Raw genomic sequence first — 22,292 nt, 5'->3', positions numbered from 1 at the left:
CAGTGTGTTCCCACCCCAGAGACCTGTGGGAGAGGCAGAACGGAGCCCTGGGCTGCCCCCCACCCCCGGGATCCCCCAGCACAGCCCAAGCCAGGACCCCCTCTGGGGGGGGCACGGTCCGGGGGGGCTGTGGAGCCGGGCTGGGGCTGGATGTCAGGACAGACGGACAGACGAACAGATGGACGGAGTCGCGGGGCTGTGCCGGTGCCCCCCCAGGGTGGAGAGGGACAAAAGCGGGAGAGAAACGCGCCGATTCAGACAAATGCAGGGGCGCCGGAGTGCTGGGGGCGCTGGGGGTGTCCCCCCCGGGGGTGTCCCCGCACCCCGGCCGGTTTGGGACCCCCCTGCCCCCCCTCGGGGGGAGTCCGTCCCCCCTCGATGGCCGCGGTGCCCCGAGCGGGGAGCGGAGGTTCCGCGCCCGGCGGTGCTGGCCCTGCCTCCTCCTCCTCCTCCTCCTCCTCCCGCTCCCACATCTGCAGCTGGAATTGCAATTTGAGGCGCTGCCTGGGCCGGGACTGCGAGGGGGAGGAAGCGGGAGCGCGGGGGGCTGCGGGGGCCCGGGCGGGGACGGAGCCGCGGGCAGGACGGGGACGGAGCGGCCACCCCGGGGGCAGGACGGGGCCGGAGCCACCACCCCGCGGGCACAGCCGGCCCGGGACGGCGGCGGCTGCGCCGAGGGGTCCCCGGCCCGTGTCCCCCCTCCCTTAGCGGTAAGCGGGGGGGTTGGAGGGAGTGGGGGGGGGGCAGCGAGGGGATCAGGGGATCGGCCTCGTCCCTTGCTCGAGGTGAGGGTGACGCCTCCCCTGGGGGCTCTGCCCGGTTTGGGGACACTGGGGAGCGAGCACAGAGGTGCTGGGGGGTGCCAGGACTCCCGGGCCTGCCCGCGGTGGGGATGGGGGCTGTGGGCACGGGTGGCAGTGGGGATGGACGCTCCCAGTGGGGTCTGTCCCCTGCGCCCCGTCCCCTGTCCTGGGGGACACTGCTGTGACCCTCGGGGGCACCGCAGGGACAGCACCGGGACGTGCCAGCGCCGGGCAGGGGCTGGGGACGTGCCAGGGACAGCCCGTGCCAGGGACAGCCGGTGACTCCCGTGTCCCAGCCGTGCAGAGAGGACGGGGAAGGATCCCCCAAACTCCACGGAACCCCAAGAGCTCTGCCTGGAGGGTCTGGGGGCTCCCCAGCCCCACAGCCGAGCTCAGCCCTGGCACAGGAGGGATGTGGGGACAGACACCTCCCCCGGCTCCTGGATCTGAGCCCCACAGCCCCCCCGAGGGCCCCAGCCCCGGGGGACACCCCCCGTTGTGGGGACACCCCGATTGCGGGGACACCCCGAGTGCGGGGTCACCGTGCCCAGAGATCCCGTGCCGTGCTCAGCCGTGCCAAGGCCCCGGTGCCACTGCCCCGCTGTCATTCCCGGCCCCACCGCCCTGTTCCCTTCCCAAACTTGTTTCCTCTCCCCGTTTCCTCCAGAGGCGGAAATGGTGGAAAGTCCTCCGAATTGCTGCTCCTGCACAAGCTGCTGCGGGGGGGTCGGGATCTTCCAGGGGTCCTGGCCCTGGGGGCACTGCAGGGACCCCCAGGGCTGGGGGCTCGGCCCTGTGTCCCCCGGGGGTGACACCCGCGCGGTCACTGCCCGGGGCCAGCCTGGGGCCAGCGCTGGGGACACCAGGGCTGGTGTGGGCACGAGGAGGGGGGGCCACCTGTGCCCACCCACCGGGGCCAGCCCTGCTTTGCCGGGTGGAGGATTTGGGCCACTGGAGCCTGAGGGGCTGCACAGGCTTGGGACAGACCCCCCGGGCCCCCCCCGGCCACGGAGGGACAGGGGACAGGACCAAGAGCCACCGAGGGCTGGAGAGTCCCCCCGGCTCGGGCTGATGGCCCCGTCTGTCCGTGGGACGGGGGAGCTCCGCCCCGGGGCTGGGGACACGGGACATCCCTGCACAGCCCCCATGGAGGGGGGGGGACACTCCTGGGGTCACCCCCCGACCCAGCCCTGAGGGGGTCCAAGCCCCAGGCAGCGTTTCTGCCGGAGGGGACCCAAATCCCAGCGCTGGGGGCCGATCCCTGGAGCGGGTCCTTGTGGGACAACATCCTGGAGAGCCCCATCTAAGTGGAGAAGCCCCTGTGACAGTGCCAGCCTGCCAGGACTCCCCTGCATGCCCTGCCAGGCCCCCCCTCCGTGCCCTGCCAGGACCGCCCTCCGTGCCCTGCCAGGACCCTCTTCCATGCCCTGCCAGGACCCCCCTCCGTGCCCTGCCAGGACCCCCCTCCGTGCCCTGCCAGGACCCCCCTGCATGCCCTACCAGGACCCCCCTCCGTGCCCTGCCAGGACCGCCCTCCGTGCCCTGCCAGGACCCCCCTCCGTGCCCTGCCAGGACCCTCTTCCATGCCCTACCAGGACCCTCCTCCGTGCCCTGCCAGGACCCTCTTCCATGCCCTGCCAGGACCCTCCTCCGTGCCCTGCCAGGACCCTCTTCCATGCCCTGCCAGGACCCCCCTCCGTGCCCTGCCAGGACCCCCCTCCGTGCCCTGCCAGGACCCTCCTCCATGCCCTGCCAGGACCCCCCTGCATGCCCTACCAGGACCCCCCTCCGTGCCCTGCCAGGACCGCCCTCCGTGCCCTGCCAGGACCCCCCCCGTGCCCTGCCAGGCCCCCCAGCCCCGTGTTCCCCGCTGTGCTCTGCCCCTCAACCCCCGCTGCTCCCACCCCGGGGTACCCGGAGCCGAACTCCGCATTCCAGGGAAAACTCCCCACCCGGCCCTTTCATCCTGAGGCTTTTTTGGGGGCTGGAGGCTGCCCGGAGCAGGCGGGGGGGGCAGCGCGGGGGGGACTTTGGCTCAGGGCGAGGCCTCTCCCGATGAGCTCAGCCCTGTCCCGAGCCCGCGGGATGGGAGCGGGATCAGAGCGGGATGGGAGAGAGATCCGAGGGGGATAAGAGCGGGATGAGAGCGGCTGGAGAGGAGCCCCGGAGGTGCTGGGATGCCCTGGCCTCGGGCAGAGAGCCGGGAGCCGGGTGATTATCCCGGGAAGCAGTTTTGGAGCTGGTCGGCGCTGGGTCCCAGCCCCTGGGATGAGCCGGGATCCCTTTGGCCGTTCCTGCTCCTCAGCCAGCGCTTCCAGCGAGACAACAAGTCTAAATGTTTCCTAAATAACCCCAAAAATAACCTCTTGGAGCCTAAAAATGTGCTGGAGCAGCACTTTGCACACATCTGTATCTCGCACAGCTGTGTCCCACACATCTGTATCCCACACATCTGTATCCCACATATCTGTATCCCACACATCTGTATCCCACACATCTGTATCCCACATATCTGTATCCCACATATCTGTATCCCACATATCTGTATCCCACACATCTGTATCCCACATATCTGTGTCCCACACATCTGTATCCCCCCACATATCTGTATCCCACACATCTGTATCCCACATATCTGTATCCCACATATCTGTATCCCACACATCTGTATCCCACATATCTGTATCCCACACATCTGTATCCCACACATCTGTATCCCACACATCTTCCTGACCTGCCCCACGAGAGGACAATCCTGCTCCCAGGGTGGCCGTGGCAGTCGGTGACACCCCGACCGGTGCCAACTGTCCCCCCCCCCTCCCACAGCCCACTGGGACCTGGGTTTTGGGGTCCTGGGAAGGGTTGGCCCCGTCCCTGGTGGGTTTTTGAGGGGGCGTCGCGTCTGTGCTCCCCCAGCCCCGCTCTGAGGGGCCGCCGCGGACCCCCCCGGTGCCGAGAGGACCCCCCCGGTGCCGAGGGGACCCCCGGCCCCCCGTCCCACCGTCCGTCCTCTCTTGCAGGCGGGAGCGCGGCGATGGCGATGCTGCTGCAGCCCGGGATGCAGAGCCCGCGGATGGGTAAGGATGGGCCCGAGGGGGGTCCTGGCGGGGCTGGCGCGGCGTGGGGGGCCCCCCGGCTCCCCAGACGAGCTCGGGGTCCCTCCCACACTCGGGTGTCCCCCCGAGCCGCCCCCTCGGCAGCCCCCGAGCCGCTCCCGCCCCGGGGTAACCAGAACCAGCTGCGGGAGGAAACCTGATCCCGGCATCCCAACCCCGGGAGCCGCCGGAGCGCGGGGGCCGCGGCAGGAATTACCGCCCTGCGGGGTCCCCCAGCCCCCCGGACCTCGGCCCTCCCCCCCCCGGAACGGTCCTTCGTGTTCAGGGCTCCAGGACCCCCGGGGGGTCACCGCTCCCCCCCCCCCCGCCCCTTCCCCGCGGGGCTCTGCCGCACGAGGAGACACCGGAGAGACATCCCGGTCTGTCCGGGATCAAATATTCATGGCACGGGCGCGGGAGACAGGGAAAGGCACTCTCGGAGCAGGTGTAAGGGACGGGAGACATGTCACGGGGGGGAGCGGAGCCCCCCCGGCCCAAATCCCGGGGGGGACGTGGCAATCCCTGTCCTCGACTCCGCGGTGTGCCGCTGCCTCGGCTCTTCCCGGACACGGGATCCCGGAAAGTCGGGATCGGCCTGACCCCAACCCCACGGCGGCTGCTCTTGGGGGGTCCTGGAGCACCCCCTCTGCAGAGCCCGGGGCTCCCGGGCTGCCAGAGGGATTTAAGGAGCTGCCCTGGGGCGTCCTGGTGCAAACTGGTGGCACTGGGAGGGAGGGTGGGTTTGCCTGGACACCCTCCGGTGAAGGAGATGGAGTTTTGTGCTTCCCTGAGGAAAGACCCAGGAGCCTCCTCTGTTCCCAAATCCCTCCAGAGTCCGGCTGTGGGTGGGGGTTGCTCATCCCGGCTCCCACGGTCGGATCCCGGCAGGATCCTGGCGGGAGGGGCAGTCCCAAAGTGCCCGTGGGGTGGATGGTCCCTCCACCTCCCCTGTGTCCCGTTCCCACCACCCCCCATCCAGAGCCGGCCAATCCCTCGGGAAAGGTGGTCCCGCTCCAGCAGCTCCAGCAGCCCCTTCCCGGCCGCCCCCTCCAGCTGGAGCCTGTCCGGCCCTGCCGTGGGCAGTGATTAGTCCCGGCTGTTAATTGGATCCCTGTGTCCCGGGGAGCGTGGGCAGGGTGGCCCCGGGGCTCCCCCCGTCCTGGCACTGGGGTGCGGGGGGGTCCCCAGGCTGGAATTCTGCTGCCGGAGCAGCCGGGGGGTCACTGAGGGGACAGGGAGGGGACGGGGAGGGGATGGGGAGGGGACGGGGGGGCTCCAGGGGGAGGGAGAGGAGGAGGCAACAGGAGCCTGTGCCCAACACCTCAGGGATCCCTGGAGAGAGCAGGAGCCCCCTGAGCCCCCCACAGAGGCTGAACCCCCATATCTTGGCATCACCGCGGCTTCCAGGGTCTCCAGCAAACTGGGATGTTCTGGGACACGGCTGGGGCTCTCGGGAACTGGGGCTCTGTGGATTTATAACAGACACTCAGCAGCTCGTGGTGGCTCTTTCCCAGTTTTCCCCCATTCCCACCGGACACAAACCTTCCAGCTGCTTGCCCAGAGCAGCTTCCCCATCCCGGGAGTGCCCAAGGCCGGGTTGGATGGAGCAATGTGGGATGGTGGGAGCTGTCCCTGCCCGTGGTGGGGTGGAACAAAGTGACCTGTGAGGGTTCCTCCCCACTCCGACCATCCCACAACTCCACGATCCCGTGACCCTCACGTTTCCCTCCCACCTCTCTGGCTCACCCAGGGAGTCTCCGGGGTCGGTGGGGATGAACTGGGATTGCAGGACCCCGGAATCATTTTCCCCAGCAGGGGAAGAGGCCGAGGGTCTCCTCCCCCCTGTGCTGGTTTTACCCCCCCGGTGATGGAGACGTTGAACCCGTGTCTGCTCACCCGGCCCTGCCCTCTCCAGGAGCTGATCCCTCATCAACAATCATTAACAATATCAGTAACTAACCTTGCTAATTACCCGGTGCTGATGAGACCCTCACACGGGGGTCACGGGGTGTGGGAACCCCCCCCACAGTGACTGTGCCCCCTCAGCCCAGGGGGTGACCCCACCGTGGTCCTCCCTCACCCTGGGGAAGGGTCTCCGGGGGGGTCTGGGGCCCCTTCCCACCCCAAAGTGCCCCGTCTGTGTCCCCAGGAGCCAACGGCGAGCGGGGCCCGACGCCCACCCCCCCCGGCACGCCCGGGACCCCCCACGAGAGCTGCAGCATCGCCCCCCTGACGCCCTCCCAGTCACCCGTGAGTCACTGGGGACCAGCACGGCCGGGGGGCACAGCAGGGACAGTGGGGGGGGCACAGCAGGGCCGGGGGGGGCACAGCAGGGACAGTGGGGGGGCACAGCAGGGACAGTGGGGCGTCCCAGTAAGGCCATTGGGGGGCCCCTGTAGGGCCATTGGGGGTCCCAGTAGGGCCATTGTGGGGTTACCAGTAGGGCCATTGTGGGGTTCCAGTAGGGCCATGGGGGTCCCCAGTAGGGCCACTGTGGGGTCCCAGTAGGGCCATTGTGGGGTCCCCAGTAGGGCCATTGGGGGTCCCAGTAGGGCCATTGTGGGGTTCCCGGTAAGGTGGTTGTGGCTTCCCAGTGTGGCCACTGTGGGGTTTCCAGTAACAGCGTTGTGGGGTCTCCAGTAAGGTCGTTGTGTTGCCCCAGTAAGGCAATTGTGGGATCCCCAGTAAGGACGTGGGACTCCCAGTAACGCTGTTGAGGTCCCCAGTAAGGCAGTTTTGGGGTTTCCAATAAGGCCATTGTGGAGCCCCTAGTAAGGCCATTATGGGGTCCCCAGTAAGGCAGCTGTGGGGTCCCCGGGGGCTGCCGGGGTCTGTGTCCCTGTCCTTGCCCCCCGATCCTCCCCTGGCCGCTGCTCCCCCCCCCAGTCCGGCCACCCTCACCCCCCAGTACCACAGGCCGGGCCGGTCCCTCTCCAGGCCCCTTGTCCGTGGGATTTCGGGGCTGGAGGGGTTTTCCAGCTCGGGATCAGTGTCGGTGCAGAGCCGCTGCCCCCAGGCCGCTCCTGCCCGGGGTGGGAGGGAGGGCACGTTCCCGTTCCTGCCGGATCCTCCCTGCACATTCCTGCGGCGGCCGCCTCGGCCCCGCCGATCCCGCTTTTCCAGGGGCTGCACTTAGCAAATCCCGGGCATTAAATGTTAACGAGGGCTTTTAGCTTCCCGTGTCCGCCGTGCAGGAGCTGACACGGATCCGGCGCCTGTCGCATCCGCACGGATCCTCCGGGACGTGCCGGGCGGGGAGGGACGGCACGGAGCGGGGACGGGGAATCCAGCGGGGGGAGCAGCGGCGGGGACCCCACAAAACACCCGGGTTTGGGTTTGGGTGACCCTTGGGGACAGCTGGGACAAGGTGCCTTGGAGTGAGATGGGGAGCAGGGAAGGGTTTGGGTGGGGTGACCCTTGGGGATGGCTGGGACAGGGTTCCTTGGAGTGAGATGGGGCACAGGGAAGGTTTTGGGGTGGGTGACCCTTGGGGACAGCTGGGACAAGGAGTGAGATGGGGCACAGGGAAGGGGTTTGCCTGGGTGACCCTTGGGGACAGCTGGGACAGGGTCCCTTGGAGTGAGAGGAGGCACAGGGAAGGGTTTGGGTTTAAGTGACTCTTGGGGACAGCTGGGACAAGGAGTGAGATGGGGAGCAGGGAAGGTTTTGGGTTTAAGGGATCGTTGGGGATGGCTGGGACAAAGTTCCTTGGGATGAGATGGGGAGCAGGGAAGGGTTTGGGTTTAAGTGACCTTTGGGGACAGCTGGGACAGGGTGCCTTGGAGTGAGAGGGGGAGCAGGGAAGGTTTTGGGTGGGGTGACCCTTGGGGATGGCTGGGACAAGTTGCCTTGGAGTGAGATTGGCACAGGGAAGGTTTTGGGGTGGGTGACCCTTGGGGACAGCTGGGACAGGGTCCCTTGGAGTGAGATGGGGCACAGGGAAGGTTCTGGTTTGGGTGACCCTTGGGGACAGCTGGGACAAAGTTCCTTGGAGTGAGATGGGGCACAGGGAAGGTTTTGGGCAAGCTCAGCTCGGATTCCAGGGCTCAGGTGAGGAGGGCTCAGCACCACGACAAAAGCAGGGAGTCGGGTCCCCCGGGCTGTGGGAACCCCTCCCTCCCAGGGGCTGCCCAGATCCCTGTGTCCCCTTGGAGCCACCCCAGGCACGGACCCGGGAGCCCCTTTTCCCAGTGCTGTGGAGCTGGGTGGGAGGGGGAATTCCCGGGTGGGAGGGGAATTCCCGGGGGTTGAGGAAACCAGGGAACCACCGAACCCGCGCAGCCACCTCAGCGCCCGCGGGCTCCATCCCGGCCAAACGAGCCCCTTGCCGGGGTTTTCCCCCCTTTTTTGGGATCGGGCAGCCCCGGGGGGGTGCTGCAGCCCGGCCCTGACGCCGGCCCTGCCCCGCAGAGGAGCGAGGCCCGTTCCCAGCAGGGCCCCTCCTTCGCCGTGGTCGTGGCCATCGACTTCGGCACCACGTCGAGCGGCTACGCCTTCAGCTTCACCAGCGACCCCGAGGCCATCCACATGATGAGGTGAGGGGCTGCTCCCGGCGCTGCCAAAGGGCTCCTTTGGCCCCCAGATGGGTGGAAGTTGGGTTGCTGGGGTGGGAAATCCATGGGAGGTCGGCGACGCTGCCGGGCAGCGACGGGGAGAGGCTGCTGTGGAAGGAGGATGCTCCGAGGGCTGGAGCCCCTCTGCTCTGGAGCCAGACTGGGAGAGCTGGGAATGTCCAGCCTGGAGAAGAGGATTCTCCAGAGAGACCTGAAAGACCCTGGAAGGGCCTAAAGGGGCTCCAGGAGAGCTGGAGAGGGACTGGGGACAAGGCCTGGAGGGACAGCACACAGGGAATGGCTTCCCACTGGAAAAAGGAGGGGTGGGATATTGAGGCAAAATTCTTCCCTGTGAGGGTGGGGAACGAATTTCCCAGAGAAGCTGTGGCTGCCCCATCCCTTGGAGTGTCCAAGGATGGGGCTTGGAGAAGCCTGGGCTAGTGGGAGGTGTCCCTGGCCATGGCAGGGCGTGGCACTGGGTGGGCTTTAGGGTCCCTCCCAACCCAAACCAGTGTGGAATTCTACGAAATTCCTCCCAGGGAGCAGGAGGAGGGAGCAATACCCACCCCTTCCCTCCCTTCTCCGTCCCTCTGAGGCGCTCGAGGTCACGCCCCTATAAACAAATTAAACCCTCCAGGACCTCCCTGACCTGGGGGTTCACCTGCTCCGGCTCCTCTTTGCAGGAAATGGGAAGGGGGGGACCCGGGGGTGGCCAACCAGAAGACCCCCACCAGCCTGCTGCTGACCCCGGAGGGCGCCTTCCACAGCTTCGGCTACACCGCCCGCGACACCTACCACGACCTGGACCCCGAGGAGGCCCGCGAGTGGCTCTACTTCGAGAAGTTCAAGATGAAGATCCACAGCACCAGCGTGAGTCCCTGCTCCCACCCCACCCCCTCGGGGTCCCCCCGGCCGGGATGGGGGTTGTGACCTCGGCAAAACCCCCCTTTCAGCCCATTTCAGGGCGTGACGTTGTGGTTCCCCCGGGGAAGGGGGATGCGGCTGCACGAAGGTGCTCCGGCTGCTCCGGCTGGCACGGGGGAATGGGCACCTTCCCGAGATTTCCTGGTGCACTCGGCCACCTCCCAGCGCCTCGTGTGACCCCTGTGCTCTTCCCGGCAGGATCTGACCATGAAAACCGAGCTGGAGGCCGTCAACGGGAAGAAGATGCCGGCGCTGGAGGTGTTCGCCCACGCCCTGCGCTTCTTCAAGCAGCACGCGGTGCAGGTGGGCACCGGGCCGGGCTGGACGGGGCTGGGGGCAACCTGGGACAGTGGGAGGTGTCCCTGCCCGGGGCAGGGGGTGGCACGGGGTGGGCTGTAACGTCCTTCCCAACCAAAACCTTTCCGGGATTCTGGAGCCAGGCTGGGAGAGCTGGGGGGGTTCCCCTGGAGAAAAGAAGGCTCCAGGGAGAGCTGAGAGCCCCTGGCAGGGCCTAAAGGGGCTCCAGGAGAGCTGGAGAGGGACTGGGGACAAGGCAGGGAGGGACAGCACACAGGGAATGGCTTCACATGGACAAAGCACAGGGCTAGGTGGGATATTGGGAAGGAATTCCAGGCTGTGAGGGTGGGGAGGCCCTGTCCCAGGTTGGGCAGAGAAGCTGTGGCTGCCCCTGGATCCCTGGAAGTGTCCAAGGCCAGGTTGGAGCCACCTGGGCTGGTGGGAGGTGTCCCTGCCCGTGGCAGGATCGATGAGCTCTCAGGTCCCTCCCAACCCCACCCATTCCATGATTCCCACGAGCCCCCCCCAGCCGGGGCTCACCCCCCTTGTCCCGGCAGGAGCTGCAGGAGCAGTGCCCGGCGCTGCCCGAGCGCGGTGCCATCCGCTGGGTGCTCACCGTGCCCGCCATCTGGAAGCAGCCGGCCAAGCAGTTCATGCGGGAGGCGGCCTACAAGGTGGGACGGTGGGAGGGGTCCCTGCCCGCGGCACGGGGGGGAGAGGGGTGGGATTTGAGGTCCCTTTCAACCCAACCCAACCCCAAAGCTGTTGGCTGGTTGGGTGGCTGGATAATCTGTTGGGTGGGTGGTTGAGTGGTTTGTTGGGTGGTTGGTTGGGTGGTTTGTTGGGTGGTTGGTTGGGTGGTTTGGTGGGTGGGTGGTTGAGTGGTTCAGTGGGTGGGTGGTTGAGTGGTTTGTTGGGTGGGTGGTTGGGTGGTTTGTTGGGTGGGTGGTTGAGTGGTTTGGTGGGTGGGTGGTTGAGTGGTTCGGTGGGTGGGTGGTTGAGTGGTTTGTTGGGTGGGTGGTTGAGTGGTTCAGTGGGTGGGTGGTTGAGTGGTTTGTTGGGTGGGTGGTTGGGTGGTTTGTTGGGTGGGTGGTTGGGTGGTTTGTTGGTTCGTTGGGTGGGTGGTTTGTTGGTTCGTTGGGTGGGTGGTTGAGTGGTTTGTTGGGTGGTTGGTTGAGTGGTTCAGTGGGTGGGTGGTTGAGTGGCTGGGTGAACAGTTGGGTCAGTGGTCGAGTGCTTGGAGGGCTGGTTGGTTGTTGTTTGGGCGGTGCAGGGGTTGAGTGGGTGGGTGGGTGATTGGTTGAGTGGTTGGGTCATTGGTTGGGTGGTTGTTTGATGGGTGGGTGGGTGGTTGGGTGGTTGGTTGTTTGATGGGTGGTTGAGTGGTTGGCTGAGTGGGTGGGTGGTTGGTTTGGAGCTCAGGTTGTTGGGTGGGTGGTTGTTTGGTGGCTGGGTGGGTGTTTGGTTGGTTGGTTGTTTGGGTGGGTGGTTGGTTTGGTGCTCAGGTCATTGGTTGGGTGGTTGTTTGGGTGGTTGTTTGGTGTGGTTGTTTGGGTGGGTGGTCGGTTGGTGTGGTTGTTTGGGTGAGTGGTTGGTTGGGTTGGGTGGTTGTTTGGTGTGGTTGTTTGGTTGGGTGGTTGTTTGGTTGGGTGGTCGGTTGGTGCTGGTTGCTGGAGCAGTTGTCCAGCTGAGCGGTTGGTGACCTTTGGAGCGGCTGCTGCGCGGTTCGTTGGTGCTCCAGGATTCCCCGATTCCCGAGCTGGGTGTGCCCAGGGTGGGAGCCCCCTGTGCCCCTTCCCCGACCCGCCGTGTCCCCAGGCCGGGCTGGTGTCCCTGGGCCGTGCCCTGGGAGCCCCCTGTGCCCCTGCCCTGACCCACTGTGTCCCCAGGCCGGGCTGGTGTCCCTGGGCCGTGCCCTGGGAGCCCCCCGTGCCCCTTCCCTGACCCACTGTGTCCCCAGGCCGGGCTGGTGTCCCCGGAGGAGCCGGAGCAGCTCCTGATCGCGCTGGAGCCCGAGGCCGCCTCCATCTACTGCCGCAAACTGCGGCTGCACCAGCTCGTCGAGCTCAGCTGCCGCCCCCCCAGCAACGGCCTGGAGGCCCCACACATCGACTCCAGCTTCAGGCAGGGTGAGCGGGCAGGGCCCTGGGGCTGGGGGAGCAGGGGGGAGCAGGCAGGGACCCGGGGAGCAGGCAGGGATGCAGGGAGCAGGCAGAGGGATCCGAGAAGTAGGCAGGGATCTGGGGAGCAGGCAGGGATGCAGGGAGCAGGCAGAGGGATCCGAGAAGTAGGCAGGGATCTGGGGAGCAGGCAGGGATGCAGGGAGCAGGCAGAGGGATCTGAGAAGTAGGCAGGGATCCGGGGAGCAGGCATCCGGGGAGCAGGCATCCGGGGAGCAGGCAGGGATGTAGGGAGCAGGCAGGGATGTAGGGAGCAGGCAGGGATGTAGGGAGCAGGCAGGGATACAGGGAGCAGGCAGGGATCCGGGGAGCAGGCAGCGATCTGGGGAGCAGGCAGGGATCCGGGGAGCAGGCATCCAGGGAGCAGGCAGGGATGCAGGGAGCAGGCAGGGATCCAGCCCCACATTCCAGGTCTGGATGCTCCATCTGCTGCCACGGTTGGGGAAGTCCCCAGAGACCCCCCACATTCCCAGAGACCCCCCCATCCCCAGAGACCCCCCCCATCCCCAGAGACCCCCCCCATCCCCAGAGACCCCCATCCCCAGAGACCCCCATCCCCAGAGACCCTCCCCCCCATCCCCAGAGACCCCCCCCATCCCCAGAGACTCCCCCCCATCCCCAGAGACCCCCCCCCATCCCCAGAGACCCCCATCCCCAGAGCCCCCCCGTCCTCTCCGGGATCCAGCACTGGCCCCTCAGCCCCTCACCAGGGTCTGAGTCCTTCCCCATCCCTCTTTTCCGCTTTCCCGTCTCCTTTTCCCCATCATTTTCCCTTTCCTGGTACTTTATCGAATTCCATCAAGATCCCAGCCCGGGGATTCCCTCCCACGGCATCACCCAGGGATGGGGTGAACCGAGGCCCGGAGGGGCAGGACCCCGTGCCCAGGGGGCACCTCCCCTCCCTGGCAGCCCCGGGAAGCCCCAGATTCCCTTTTCCCCTTCCCCCAATCCCCACGGCCGGGGCACACGTGAAGGCTTTCCCGGGAAGCCCCCAGGCCGTGTGTCCCCCCTGCCACCCCGGGCCACCTCCGGGGAATGTCCCCTCACTCCCCAGAGCTGGGGCTTTACTGGGGCAGCTCCAGTTTGCCCAGTTGGGACCGGATGTTCCGTGGCCACAGCCTGGCCCCGGCCGGAGATTGGGGGTCCCGCCAGATTTCTGGTGCTGCCCCCGGGGCTGAGGGTAAGGAACTGGAGCGCCGTGACCATCCCGGCGTGCCAGAAATATCCCGGGACAACGCCACCTCGCCCTTCCGGGCGGCTTTGATGTCCCGGGACTGGGGCAGCGCAGGAAACCCCGCCCGGGCTGGGGGGGCGGGGGGTGGCATCGCTCGGGGCACCCGGGTGGGCACGGTGGGATCCCGCGGGATGCCGGCAGGGCCCCGGGAAGGCTGGAGGAGCCCCGGGAAGGCTGGAGGAGCCCCGGGAAGGCTGGAGGAGCCCCGGGAAGGCTGGATGAGCCCCGGGAAGGCTGGAGGAGCCCCGGGGTGGAGCTGGGCCGGGCGGGGTCCCGGCAGAGGGGAGCGGCCGCCGGTGCTCCCGGGACAGCCCCTCCCCGCGCCCTCCAGGGATCCCGGGGAAGGGGGAGGATCCCGGGAAAGGGGGTGCTCCCAGGGGACGGGGGAGGATCCCGGGAAGGGGGGTGATCCCGGGGTACGGGGGAGGATCCCGGGAAAGGGGGTGCTCCCGGGGTACGGGGGGGATCCCGGGAAGGGGGGTGCTCCCGGGGTACGGGGAGGATCCCGGGAAGGGGGGTTCTCCCGGGGTACGGGGGGGGATCCCCGGGGCGCTCCCGGCCCCGCTGCCGACCCCCGGCTCTGTCCGCAGCCCGGGAGCAGCTCCGGCGGTCCCGGCACAGCCGCACGTTCCTGGTGGAGTCGGGCGTGGGGGAGCTGTGGTCGGAGATGCAGGCAGGTACGAGGGGACACCAGAGGGCCCCCCCCGGTGCTGCCCGACCCCCGGGTCACCCTGGGCGAGGGGACGGGGGCCTGGATGTCCCCTCTGTGTCACAGCCCCCGCCAAGCACCCGAGGGTGCCCCTGCCACGGGGGTGACACGGCTCCGGTGTGTCCCTTGACCCCCCCGATGATGCCGGGAGGGCGGGGTCCCTCTGCCACCAGCCCAGCCCGGCCCCCCCAAACTCCTCCGGCTGTTTTTTGGGGCGGGAAAACCACCCCAAACCCCCATATTTTGGTTAAAGCTGCGTTTTCCCGGGGGAGGCGCAGCCCCGCGTCCCGGGGGCCGCTCCCAGCCCAAGGGGGGGTGTTCCGGGGGGTCATCCCCGGGGCTGGGGGGGGACCAGGACCCCCACCCGGCCGCCGTCCCCCCCCGCAGGTGACAGGTACGTGGTGGCGGACTGCGGCGGGGGGACGGTGGATCTGACCGTGCACCAGATCGAGAAGCCGCAGGGGACGCTGAAGGAGCTGTACAAAGCCTCGGGTGGGCCGCGGACCCCCAACCCCACCCCAAAAACACCCCCGGGACCCCCCGCCCGCCGCCGGGGGTCGTGGCCGGGGATGGGGCACCATCCTGTGGCCACGGGGGGAACTGCAGGGGGGGACGGAGGGGACAGAGGGACGGGGGGGGACGGGGGGACACGGGGGGGACTGGGGGGACAGGGTAGGGTGGGAGGGGACAGGGGGAAGGGGGTGGATTGGGGGGACGGGGTGGGGTGGGAGGGGACAGAGGGAAGGGGGTGGATCGGGGGGGACAGGGGGGGACGGGAGGGGACAGAGGGAAGGGGGTGGACTGGGGGGACAGGGGGGGACGGGGGTGGATTGGCGGGGACACGAGGTGGGACAGAGGAGCTGGGTTGGGAGGGGAGGAAGTGGAACAGGGGAGCTGGATTGGGGGGGTCAGGTGGGACAGGGGAGCTGGATTGGGGGGTTTGGGTAGGATGGGAGAGCTGGACTGGGGGGGTCAGATAGGACAGGGGAGCTGGATTGGGGGGTTCGGGTAGGACAGGGGACATGGATTGGGGGGGTTCAGGTGGGATGGGGGAGCTGGATTGGGGGTTTTGGGTAGGATGGGGGAGCTGGATTGGGGGGGTTCAGGTGGGATGAGGGAGCTGGATTGGGGGGTTTGGGTAGGATGGGAGCTGGATTGGGGGGGTTCAGGTGGGATGAAGGAGCTGGATTGGGGGGTTCAGGTAGGACAGGGGACCTGGATTGGGGGGGTTAGGGTGGACAAGGCACTGGGTTATGGGGTGACAGGGGGACGAGGGGGCTGGGTTAGGGTTAGGGCTGGGAGGGGCTCAGGGTGACGGGGTCGAATCCTGGACAGGGGCTCCCCCACGTCCCTCCCCCCTGATCCCTGGGCAGAGCCCCGGGGGCACTGGGGGTCGGGGGCCTGCCTGGGAGGGGCCCCAGGGTTTGCCAGATGGGGCTGGGGGGCTCTGGGGACGTGGGGATGGGCCACATGGGGACAGGGGGGACCTGGGGACAGGGGACAGCGTGGATATGGGGATGGGGGAGTGTCATGGGGACACGGGATGGGGGGATACAGGGGTGTGGGGGACCTGGGGATAGAGGGGACCTGGGGATGGAGGGGACATGGGGATGGGGGTTCCATGGGGGCATGGAGATGGGGGGGACATGGGGACGGGGGTTCCATGGGGACATGGGGATGGGGGGGACATGGGGATGGGGGTTTCATGGGGACATGGGGATGGGGGATATGGAGATGGGGGTTCCATGGGGACTGGGGTTCCATGGGGACAGGGGGATGGGGGTTTCATGGGGACAGGGGGATGGGGGACATGGGAATGGGGGCTCCATGGGGACATGGAGATGGGGGGGACATGGGGATGGAAGGGATAGGGGGATGGGGGTTCCATGGGGACAGGGGGATGGGGGACATGGGGATGGGGGACATGGGGATGGGGGTTCCATGGGGACATGGGGATGGGGGACATGGGGATGGGGGTTCCATGGGGACATGGGGATAGAGGGGACACGGGGATGGGGGTTCCATGGGGACAGGGGGATGGAGGACATGGGGATGGGGGTTTCATGGGGACAGGGGGATGGGGGACACAGGGACAGGGGACTAAAGTGCCACGGCGCTGTGGGTGTCCCAGGGACGTGCTGACGGCAGACACGGGGACAGGGGGGTGTAGGGCACGCGGGGGACATGGGGACACGGAGATGGGGTACACGGGTGCCAGGGGGGCCATCGCCTGACCCGGCACCCCCCCTCCCGCGCGCTCAGGGGGTCCCTACGGGGCCGTGGGGGTGGACCTGGCGTTCGAGAAGCTGCTGTGCCAGATTTTCGGGGAGGATTTCATCGGCACGTTCAAGGCGCGGCGCCCCGCCGCCTGGGTGGACCTGACCATCGCCTTCGAGGCGCGGAAACGCGCGGCCGCCCCGTCCCGCTCCAGCCCCCTCAACATCTCCCTGCCCTTCTCCTTCATCGACTTCTACCGCAAACACCGCGGGCACAACGTGGAGACCGCGCTCCGCAAGAGCAAGTGAGGGGGGAGAGAGGGGCGGGGGGGCTCGGGGACACCCCCGGGGACACGGAGGGGCTTGGGGACACCCCCTGGGGCAGGGAGGGGCTTGGGGACACCCCCGGGGGCAGGGAGGGACAGAAGGGGCTTGGGGACACCCCCGGGGGCAGGGAGGGGCAGGAGGGGCTTGGGGACACCCCCGGGAACAGGAGGGGCTTGGGACACCCCCGGGGGCAGGAGGGGTTTGGGGACACCCCCGGGGACAGGGAGGGACAGGAGGGGCTTGGGGACACCCCCGGGGGCAGGGAGGGGCAGGAGGGGCTTGGGGACACCCCCGGGGCCACGGGGACGGGGAGGGGCACGAACTGGGAAGGGGGAGAGGGAAAGAGCGGGGGGCTGGGCTGGGGGGCCAACGCGGGACAGGGGTCATGGACTGGGGGGATAAGGTGGGACAGGGGTGGTGGGCTGGGGGGACAAGATGGGACAGGGACTCAGGTGGGACAGGGGTGGTGGGCTGGGGGGTCTCTGGTGGGACAGGGACTCAGGTGGGACAGGGGTGGTGGGCTGGGGGACTTCAGGTGGGAGAGGGGGTCAGGCAGGACAGGGGTGCTGGGTTGGGGGTGACAGAGGGACAGGGGTGGTGGATTGGGGGTGACAGAAGGACAGGGGTCCTGGCCAAGGGAGGACCAGGTGGGAGCCCCCAGCCCCCCTGTCCCTCCCCAGTGTGAACTTTGTGAAGTGGTCGTCGCAGGGGATGCTCCGGATGTCCCCGGAGGCCATGAACGAGCTCTTCCAGCCCACCATCACCCACATCATCCAGCACATCGGTGTGGCCCGGGGACCCCCCCTGATCCTGGGACCCCCTCCCTGATCCTGGGACCCCCTCCCTGATCCTGGGACCCCCCTCCTTGATCCTGGGACCCCCTCCCTGATCATGGGACCCCCTCCCTGATCCTGGGACCCCCCTCCGTCCCTGGGACCACCCTTGCCCTGGGATCCCCCCTATCCCCAGGAGCCCTCCATCCCTGGGACCACCCCCATCCCTGGGACTCCTCCTATCCCCAGGAGCCCTCCATCCCTGGGACTCTCCCTATCCCTGTGAGCCCTCCATCCCTGGAATCCCCCCCTGTCCCTTGCACCACCCCCATCCCTGGAATCCCCCCCTGTCCCTGGAACCTCCCCTGTCACTGGGAGCCCTCCTGTCCTTGGGAACCCTTCTCTATGAGCACTCCACCCCTAGGACCACCCCCATCCCTGGGACCCCTCCTATCCCTGGGACCCCCTTATCCCTCTGAGCCCTTCATCCCTGGAACCTCTCCCATCCCTGGAACCCCCTTGTCCCTCTGAGCCCTTCATCCCTGGAACCTCTCCCATCCCTGGAACCCCCTTATCCCTGTGAGCCCTTCATCCCTGGAACCTCTCCCATCCCTGGGACCCCTTGTCTCCGGGAGCACCCCATCCCTGGGACCTTCCCTGTCCCCATGAGCCTTCCACCCCTGGGAGCTCCTCCATCCCCGGAACCTCTCCCATCCCTGGGAACCCCCCTTGTCCCTGTGACCCCCTTCCATCCCTGGGACCCCCTATCTCTGGGACCCCCTCCCATCCCTGGGACCCCTTGTCTCTGGGACCCCCTCCCATCTCTGGGACCCCCTTCCATCCCTGGGCCCCTCCCTGTCCCCGGAACCTCTCCCATCCCTGGCAGCCCCCAATCCTTGGTACCCCCTCACCCCTCAGCCCCCCCAGGGCGGCCCCTCAGCTCCCAACCCCTCTCCCTGCAGACTCCCTGCTGAAGAAGCCGGAGGTGGAGGGCGTCAAGTTCCTGTTCCTGGTCGGGGGCTTCGCGGAGTCCCCGGTGCTGCAGCGGGCGGTGCAGGCGGCCTTCGGCGCCCGCTGCCGCCTCGTCGTCCCGCAGGACGTGGGGCTCACCATCCTCAAGGGCGCCGTGCTCTTCGGCCTCGACCCCGGCGTGGTGCGGGTGCGGCGCTCGCCCCTCACCTACGGCGTGGGCGTCCTCAACAAGTTCGTGGAGGGGAAGCACCCGCGGGAGAAGCTGCTGGTCAAGGAGGGCCGCAACTGGTGCACCGACGTCTTCGAGAAGTTCGTGTCCGTGGACCAGTCGGTGGCGCTGGGGGAGGTGGTCCAGCGCAGCTACTGCCCCGCGCGGCCCGGCCAGCGCCGCACCCTCATCAACATCTACTGCAGCGCCCGCGACGACGTGCGCTACATCACCGACCCCGGCGTGCGCCACTGCGGCACCATCAGCCTCCAGCTCGACGGGGACGGCGGGGACGGGGGGCGCGGGGGGCGCGGGGGGGACGCCGGCCCGGCGCGGGGCCGCAGGGAGATCCGGGCCAGCATGCAGTTCGGGGACACCGAGATCAAGGTCACCGCCGTGGACACCCGCACGGCGCGGACGGTGCGGGCCACCATCGACTTCCTGTCCAACTGAGCCCCACCATCGACCTCCTGTCCAACTGAGCCCCACCATCGACCTCCTGTCCAACTGAGAGCCCTGGGACTGCCACCATCTACCAGGACCTGCCACCATTGACCAGGACCTGCCACCATCGACCTCCTGTCCAACTGAGACACCTGGGACTGCCACCATTGACCTCCTGTCCAATTGAGCCCCACCATCGACTGCCTGTCCAACTGAGACACCCCGGGACCTGTCACCATCAACTTCCTGTCCAACTGAGAGCCCTGGGACTGCCACCATTGACTTCCTGTCCAACTGAGACACCCCAGGACTGCCACCATCCACCAGGACCTGTCACCATCGACCTCCTGTCCAACTGAGAGCCCTGGGACTGCCACCATCCACCAGGACCTGTCACCATCTACCAGGACCTGTCACCATCAACTTCTTGTCCAACTGAGACATTCTGGAACTGCCACCATTGACTTCCTGTCCAACTGAGACACCTGGGACTGCCACCATCGACCTCCTGTCCAACTGAGCCCCCACTATCAACTGCCTGTCCAACTGAGCCCCATCATCAACCTCCTGTCCAACTGAGACACCCCGGGACTGCCACCATTGACCAGGACCTGCCACCACCAACTTCCTCTCCAATTGACACCTGAGACCCCCAGGACACCCCCCACTTTCAACTTCCTCTCCAATTGAGACCCCCCCCATCATCACGGGGACCCCTGGGACCATGAGGGCCAGCATGGACTTCCCCTCCACCCGAGACCCCCCAGGACCTGCCACCATCGATTTCCTCCCCAAATGAGACCCCCTGTCACTGTGGGCACCCCGAGGATCTGCCACCCACTTGGTCACTCCAGCTGAGACCCCCCAGGCCCTGACCTGCTACCACCCATTTCCCTCCCAGCTGAGACCCCCTGGAGCTGCCACCATCACCCTCCTGCCCAGCTGAGACCCCCGGGAGTGCCACCATCACCCTCCTGCCCAGCTGAGCCCCCCCATAGCTGTGGGGACCCCAGGACCTCCCCAGCTGAGCCCCCCTGTCCCCATGGGACACCCAGGACCTGCCTGCCCCTCTGGACCCCCCCAGCCCCGCTCTGGGCCCCCCCTGGGCACAAAGGGCCGGGCAGAGGGGACACTGATGGCCCTGGGCCCCCCTGGGCCCCCCTGCCCCGGGACACCCCAAAAGTGCTGCCGGGGAGCGCAGCACCGAAACCTCCCACCCAGTGGGGTCTGATGGGGGGGCTGCACTCCAAGGGGGGGCCCCAAACACAGGTAAGGAGCACCATGGAGCCCCCAGGCCCCCCTTGCTGTGTTTGTATATATATATATATTACATGTCCCCCACACTCCCAGCCGGGACAGGGACAGTGACACGGGGGGGACATGGGCCCCCACCCTCCCCCTGCCCCCCTTTAACTGGAATTCGCCCCCCACCCCACCCAGGACTGTTTGGGATCATCCCTGGACACCCCTCCCCACACCCCAGGGAGCACAAATCACTGTCCCTGACCCCCCCCCCCCCAGCCTGGGGGTGTCCCCTGTCCCCCCACCCTGTGCTCCCGGGGGGGTTAATGCAGGGGAACTGGGCTCCAGCCCCTTCCCAGGGGGGTTTTATTATTTCCCAAGGTGGCATTTTGTACTTTGGCCCCCCCCTCGTGCATCCCCAGGCATGTAAGATAACTCTATATTTATATATATATATATATATATATATATAGGCACATAAAGCCTCCTGTTGCTTCAGAAACTTCTCCTGGTCCTTGTACCACGAGGAGAAAAAGAGGGGGGGGGGGGGGAAAAGAGCAGAAAAAATAACAACAAGAGGCGGGAAAACAGGAAAAGGGGAGGGGAAAAAAGCCCAAGGGGAGGGGAACGAGGAGGAGGAGAAGGAGGAGGAGGAGGAGAAGAAGGGGGGGGGAGACGAGGCGCTGGCAGCGACACGGGGACACGGACGGGGCCACGGAGCCACGGGGGCCACGGCTCCCCCACTGCCGCCCCAGCTCAGCCCCACATTCCACAGGCAAAATCCCTCCCCGGGGGGAAAATCCCACCCCAGGAGGCAAAATCCCTCCCCGGGGGGGGTAAAATCCCACCCCAGGAGGCAAAATCCCTCCCCGGGGGGAAAATCCCACCCCAGGAGGCAAAATCCCCCCCGGATTTTGGGGCACGGCGGGGAGGGGGGAGCGGCAGCAGCAGCAGCAGCAGCTGGAGGCAGCAATCGGGGTCCCCCCCCCGGGCCGTGGGGACCCCCCCCGCGCTGTGGGGACCCCCCGACCCCGCGCCGGGGCCGGGGGGGGCTCAGTCGAAGCCGTGCCAGTCGCTCTGCTCCGAGTCGTACTCCAGCTCGGCGCCCACGCAGCGCACCCCGTCCAGCAGCATCGGCGTCCCGTGGTGCCGGTCTGGGGACACGGACAGCCTTGGGGACAGCCCTGGGGACACCCCCGGCCATGGGGACAGCCTTGGGGACAGGGACAGCCTTGGGGACAGCCTTGGGGACAGCCTTGGGGACAGGGACAGCCTTGGGGACAGCCCTGAGGACAGCCCTGGGGACAGGGGACAGCCGTGGGGACAGCCCTGGGGACAGCCTTGGGGACAGGGGACAGCCGTGGGGACAGGGGACAGCCGTGGGGACAGCCTTGGGGACAGCCCTGGGGACAGCCTTGGGGACAGGGGACAGCCGTGGGGACAGGGGACAGCCGTGGGGACAGCCTTGGGGACAGCCCTGGGGACAGCCTTGGGGACAGGGACAGCCTTGGGGACAGGGGATGGCCTCGGGGACAGCCTTGGGGACAGGGACAGCCTTGGGGACAGCCTTGGGGACAGCCTTGGGGACAGGGACAGCCTTGGGGACAGCCCTGGGGACAGCCTTGGGGACAGGGGACAGCCCCGGCCCTGGGGACAGGGGACAGCCTTGGGGACAGCCCCAGGGACAGCCTTGGGGACAGCCTTGGGGACAGCCCCGGCCTTGGGGACAGGGGACAGCCTTGGGGACAGCCCTGGGGACAGGGGACACCCTTAGGGACAGCCTTGGGGACAGCCCTGGGGACAGCCCTGGCCTTGGGGACAGGGGACAGCCTTGGGGACAGCCCTGGGGACAGGGGACAGCCCCGGCCCTGGGGACAGGGGACAGCCTTAGGGACAGCCTTGGGGACAGGGGACACCCTTAGGGACAGCCCTGGGGACAGCCCTGGGGACAGCCTTAGGGACAGCCTTAGGGACAGCCCTGGGGACAGCCCCGGCCTTGGGGACAGGGGACAGCCTTGGGGACAGCTTTGGGGACAGCCCCGGCCTTGGGGACACCCCGGCCTGGGGGACAGCCCCAGCCTTGGGGACAGGGGACAGCCTTGGGGACAGCCCTGGGGACAGGGGACAGCCATGGGGACAGCCTTGGGGACAGGGGACGGCCTTGGGGACAGGGGACAGCCCTGGGGACAGCCCTGGGGACAGGGGACAGCCTTGGGGACAGCCCTGGGGACAGCCTTGGGGACAGCCTTGGGGACAGCCTTGGGGACAGGGGACAGCCCTGGGGACAGCCTTGGGGACAGCCCCGGCCTTGGGGA

The 22,292-nt window shown here is 67.7% G+C and overlaps 2 protein-coding genes across 6 annotated transcripts in view; one reads left to right on the top strand and one right to left on the bottom strand.

The window, feature by feature from the left end:
* The first annotated feature begins 506 nt into the window (after window positions 1-506).
* HSPA12B (heat shock protein family A (Hsp70) member 12B) lies at window positions 507-20,479 on the top strand. 4 transcript variants are annotated; one of them, XM_064653626.1, is made up of 15 exons: window positions 507-710; window positions 3,824-3,880; window positions 6,048-6,148; window positions 8,309-8,433; window positions 9,135-9,321; window positions 9,574-9,678; window positions 10,230-10,346; window positions 11,633-11,801; window positions 13,677-13,763; window positions 14,183-14,287; window positions 16,058-16,316; window positions 17,019-17,122; window positions 18,074-18,732; window positions 18,940-18,964; window positions 19,107-20,479. In XM_064653626.1, exons 2-14 carry the CDS (start codon window positions 3,838-3,840, stop codon window positions 18,949-18,951), a joined length of 2,073 nt encoding a protein of 690 aa, XP_064509696.1. In that variant the 5' UTR covers window positions 507-710; window positions 3,824-3,837; the 3' UTR covers window positions 18,952-18,964; window positions 19,107-20,479. The 4 variants fall into 4 exon arrangements, with proteins under 4 accessions (XP_064509696.1, XP_064509694.1, XP_064509695.1 ...); XM_064653624.1 differs by having other exon boundaries at window positions 18,940-20,479; XM_064653625.1 differs by lacking the exon at window positions 18,940-18,964 and having other exon boundaries at window positions 18,074-18,787; window positions 19,019-20,479.
* ADISSP (adipose secreted signaling protein) overlaps window positions 20,405-22,292 on the bottom strand; it is a 16,084-nt gene continuing 14,196 nt past the window's right edge. For both annotated transcript variants that reach the window (XM_064653629.1, XM_064653628.1), the window contains exon 6: window positions 20,405-21,131. In XM_064653629.1, coding sequence (XP_064509699.1) covers window positions 21,031-21,131 — 101 coding nt within the window. In that variant the 3' untranslated portion in view covers window positions 20,405-21,030. The remainder of the gene's footprint in view (window positions 21,132-22,292) is intronic.

Source organism: Pseudopipra pipra, chromosome 4 (genome assembly GCF_036250125.1).
Source record: "Pseudopipra pipra isolate bDixPip1 chromosome 4, bDixPip1.hap1, whole genome shotgun sequence".
NCBI lineage: Eukaryota > Metazoa > Chordata > Aves > Passeriformes > Pipridae > Pseudopipra > Pseudopipra pipra.
This window is presented reverse-complemented; position numbering and strand designations above follow the sequence as displayed.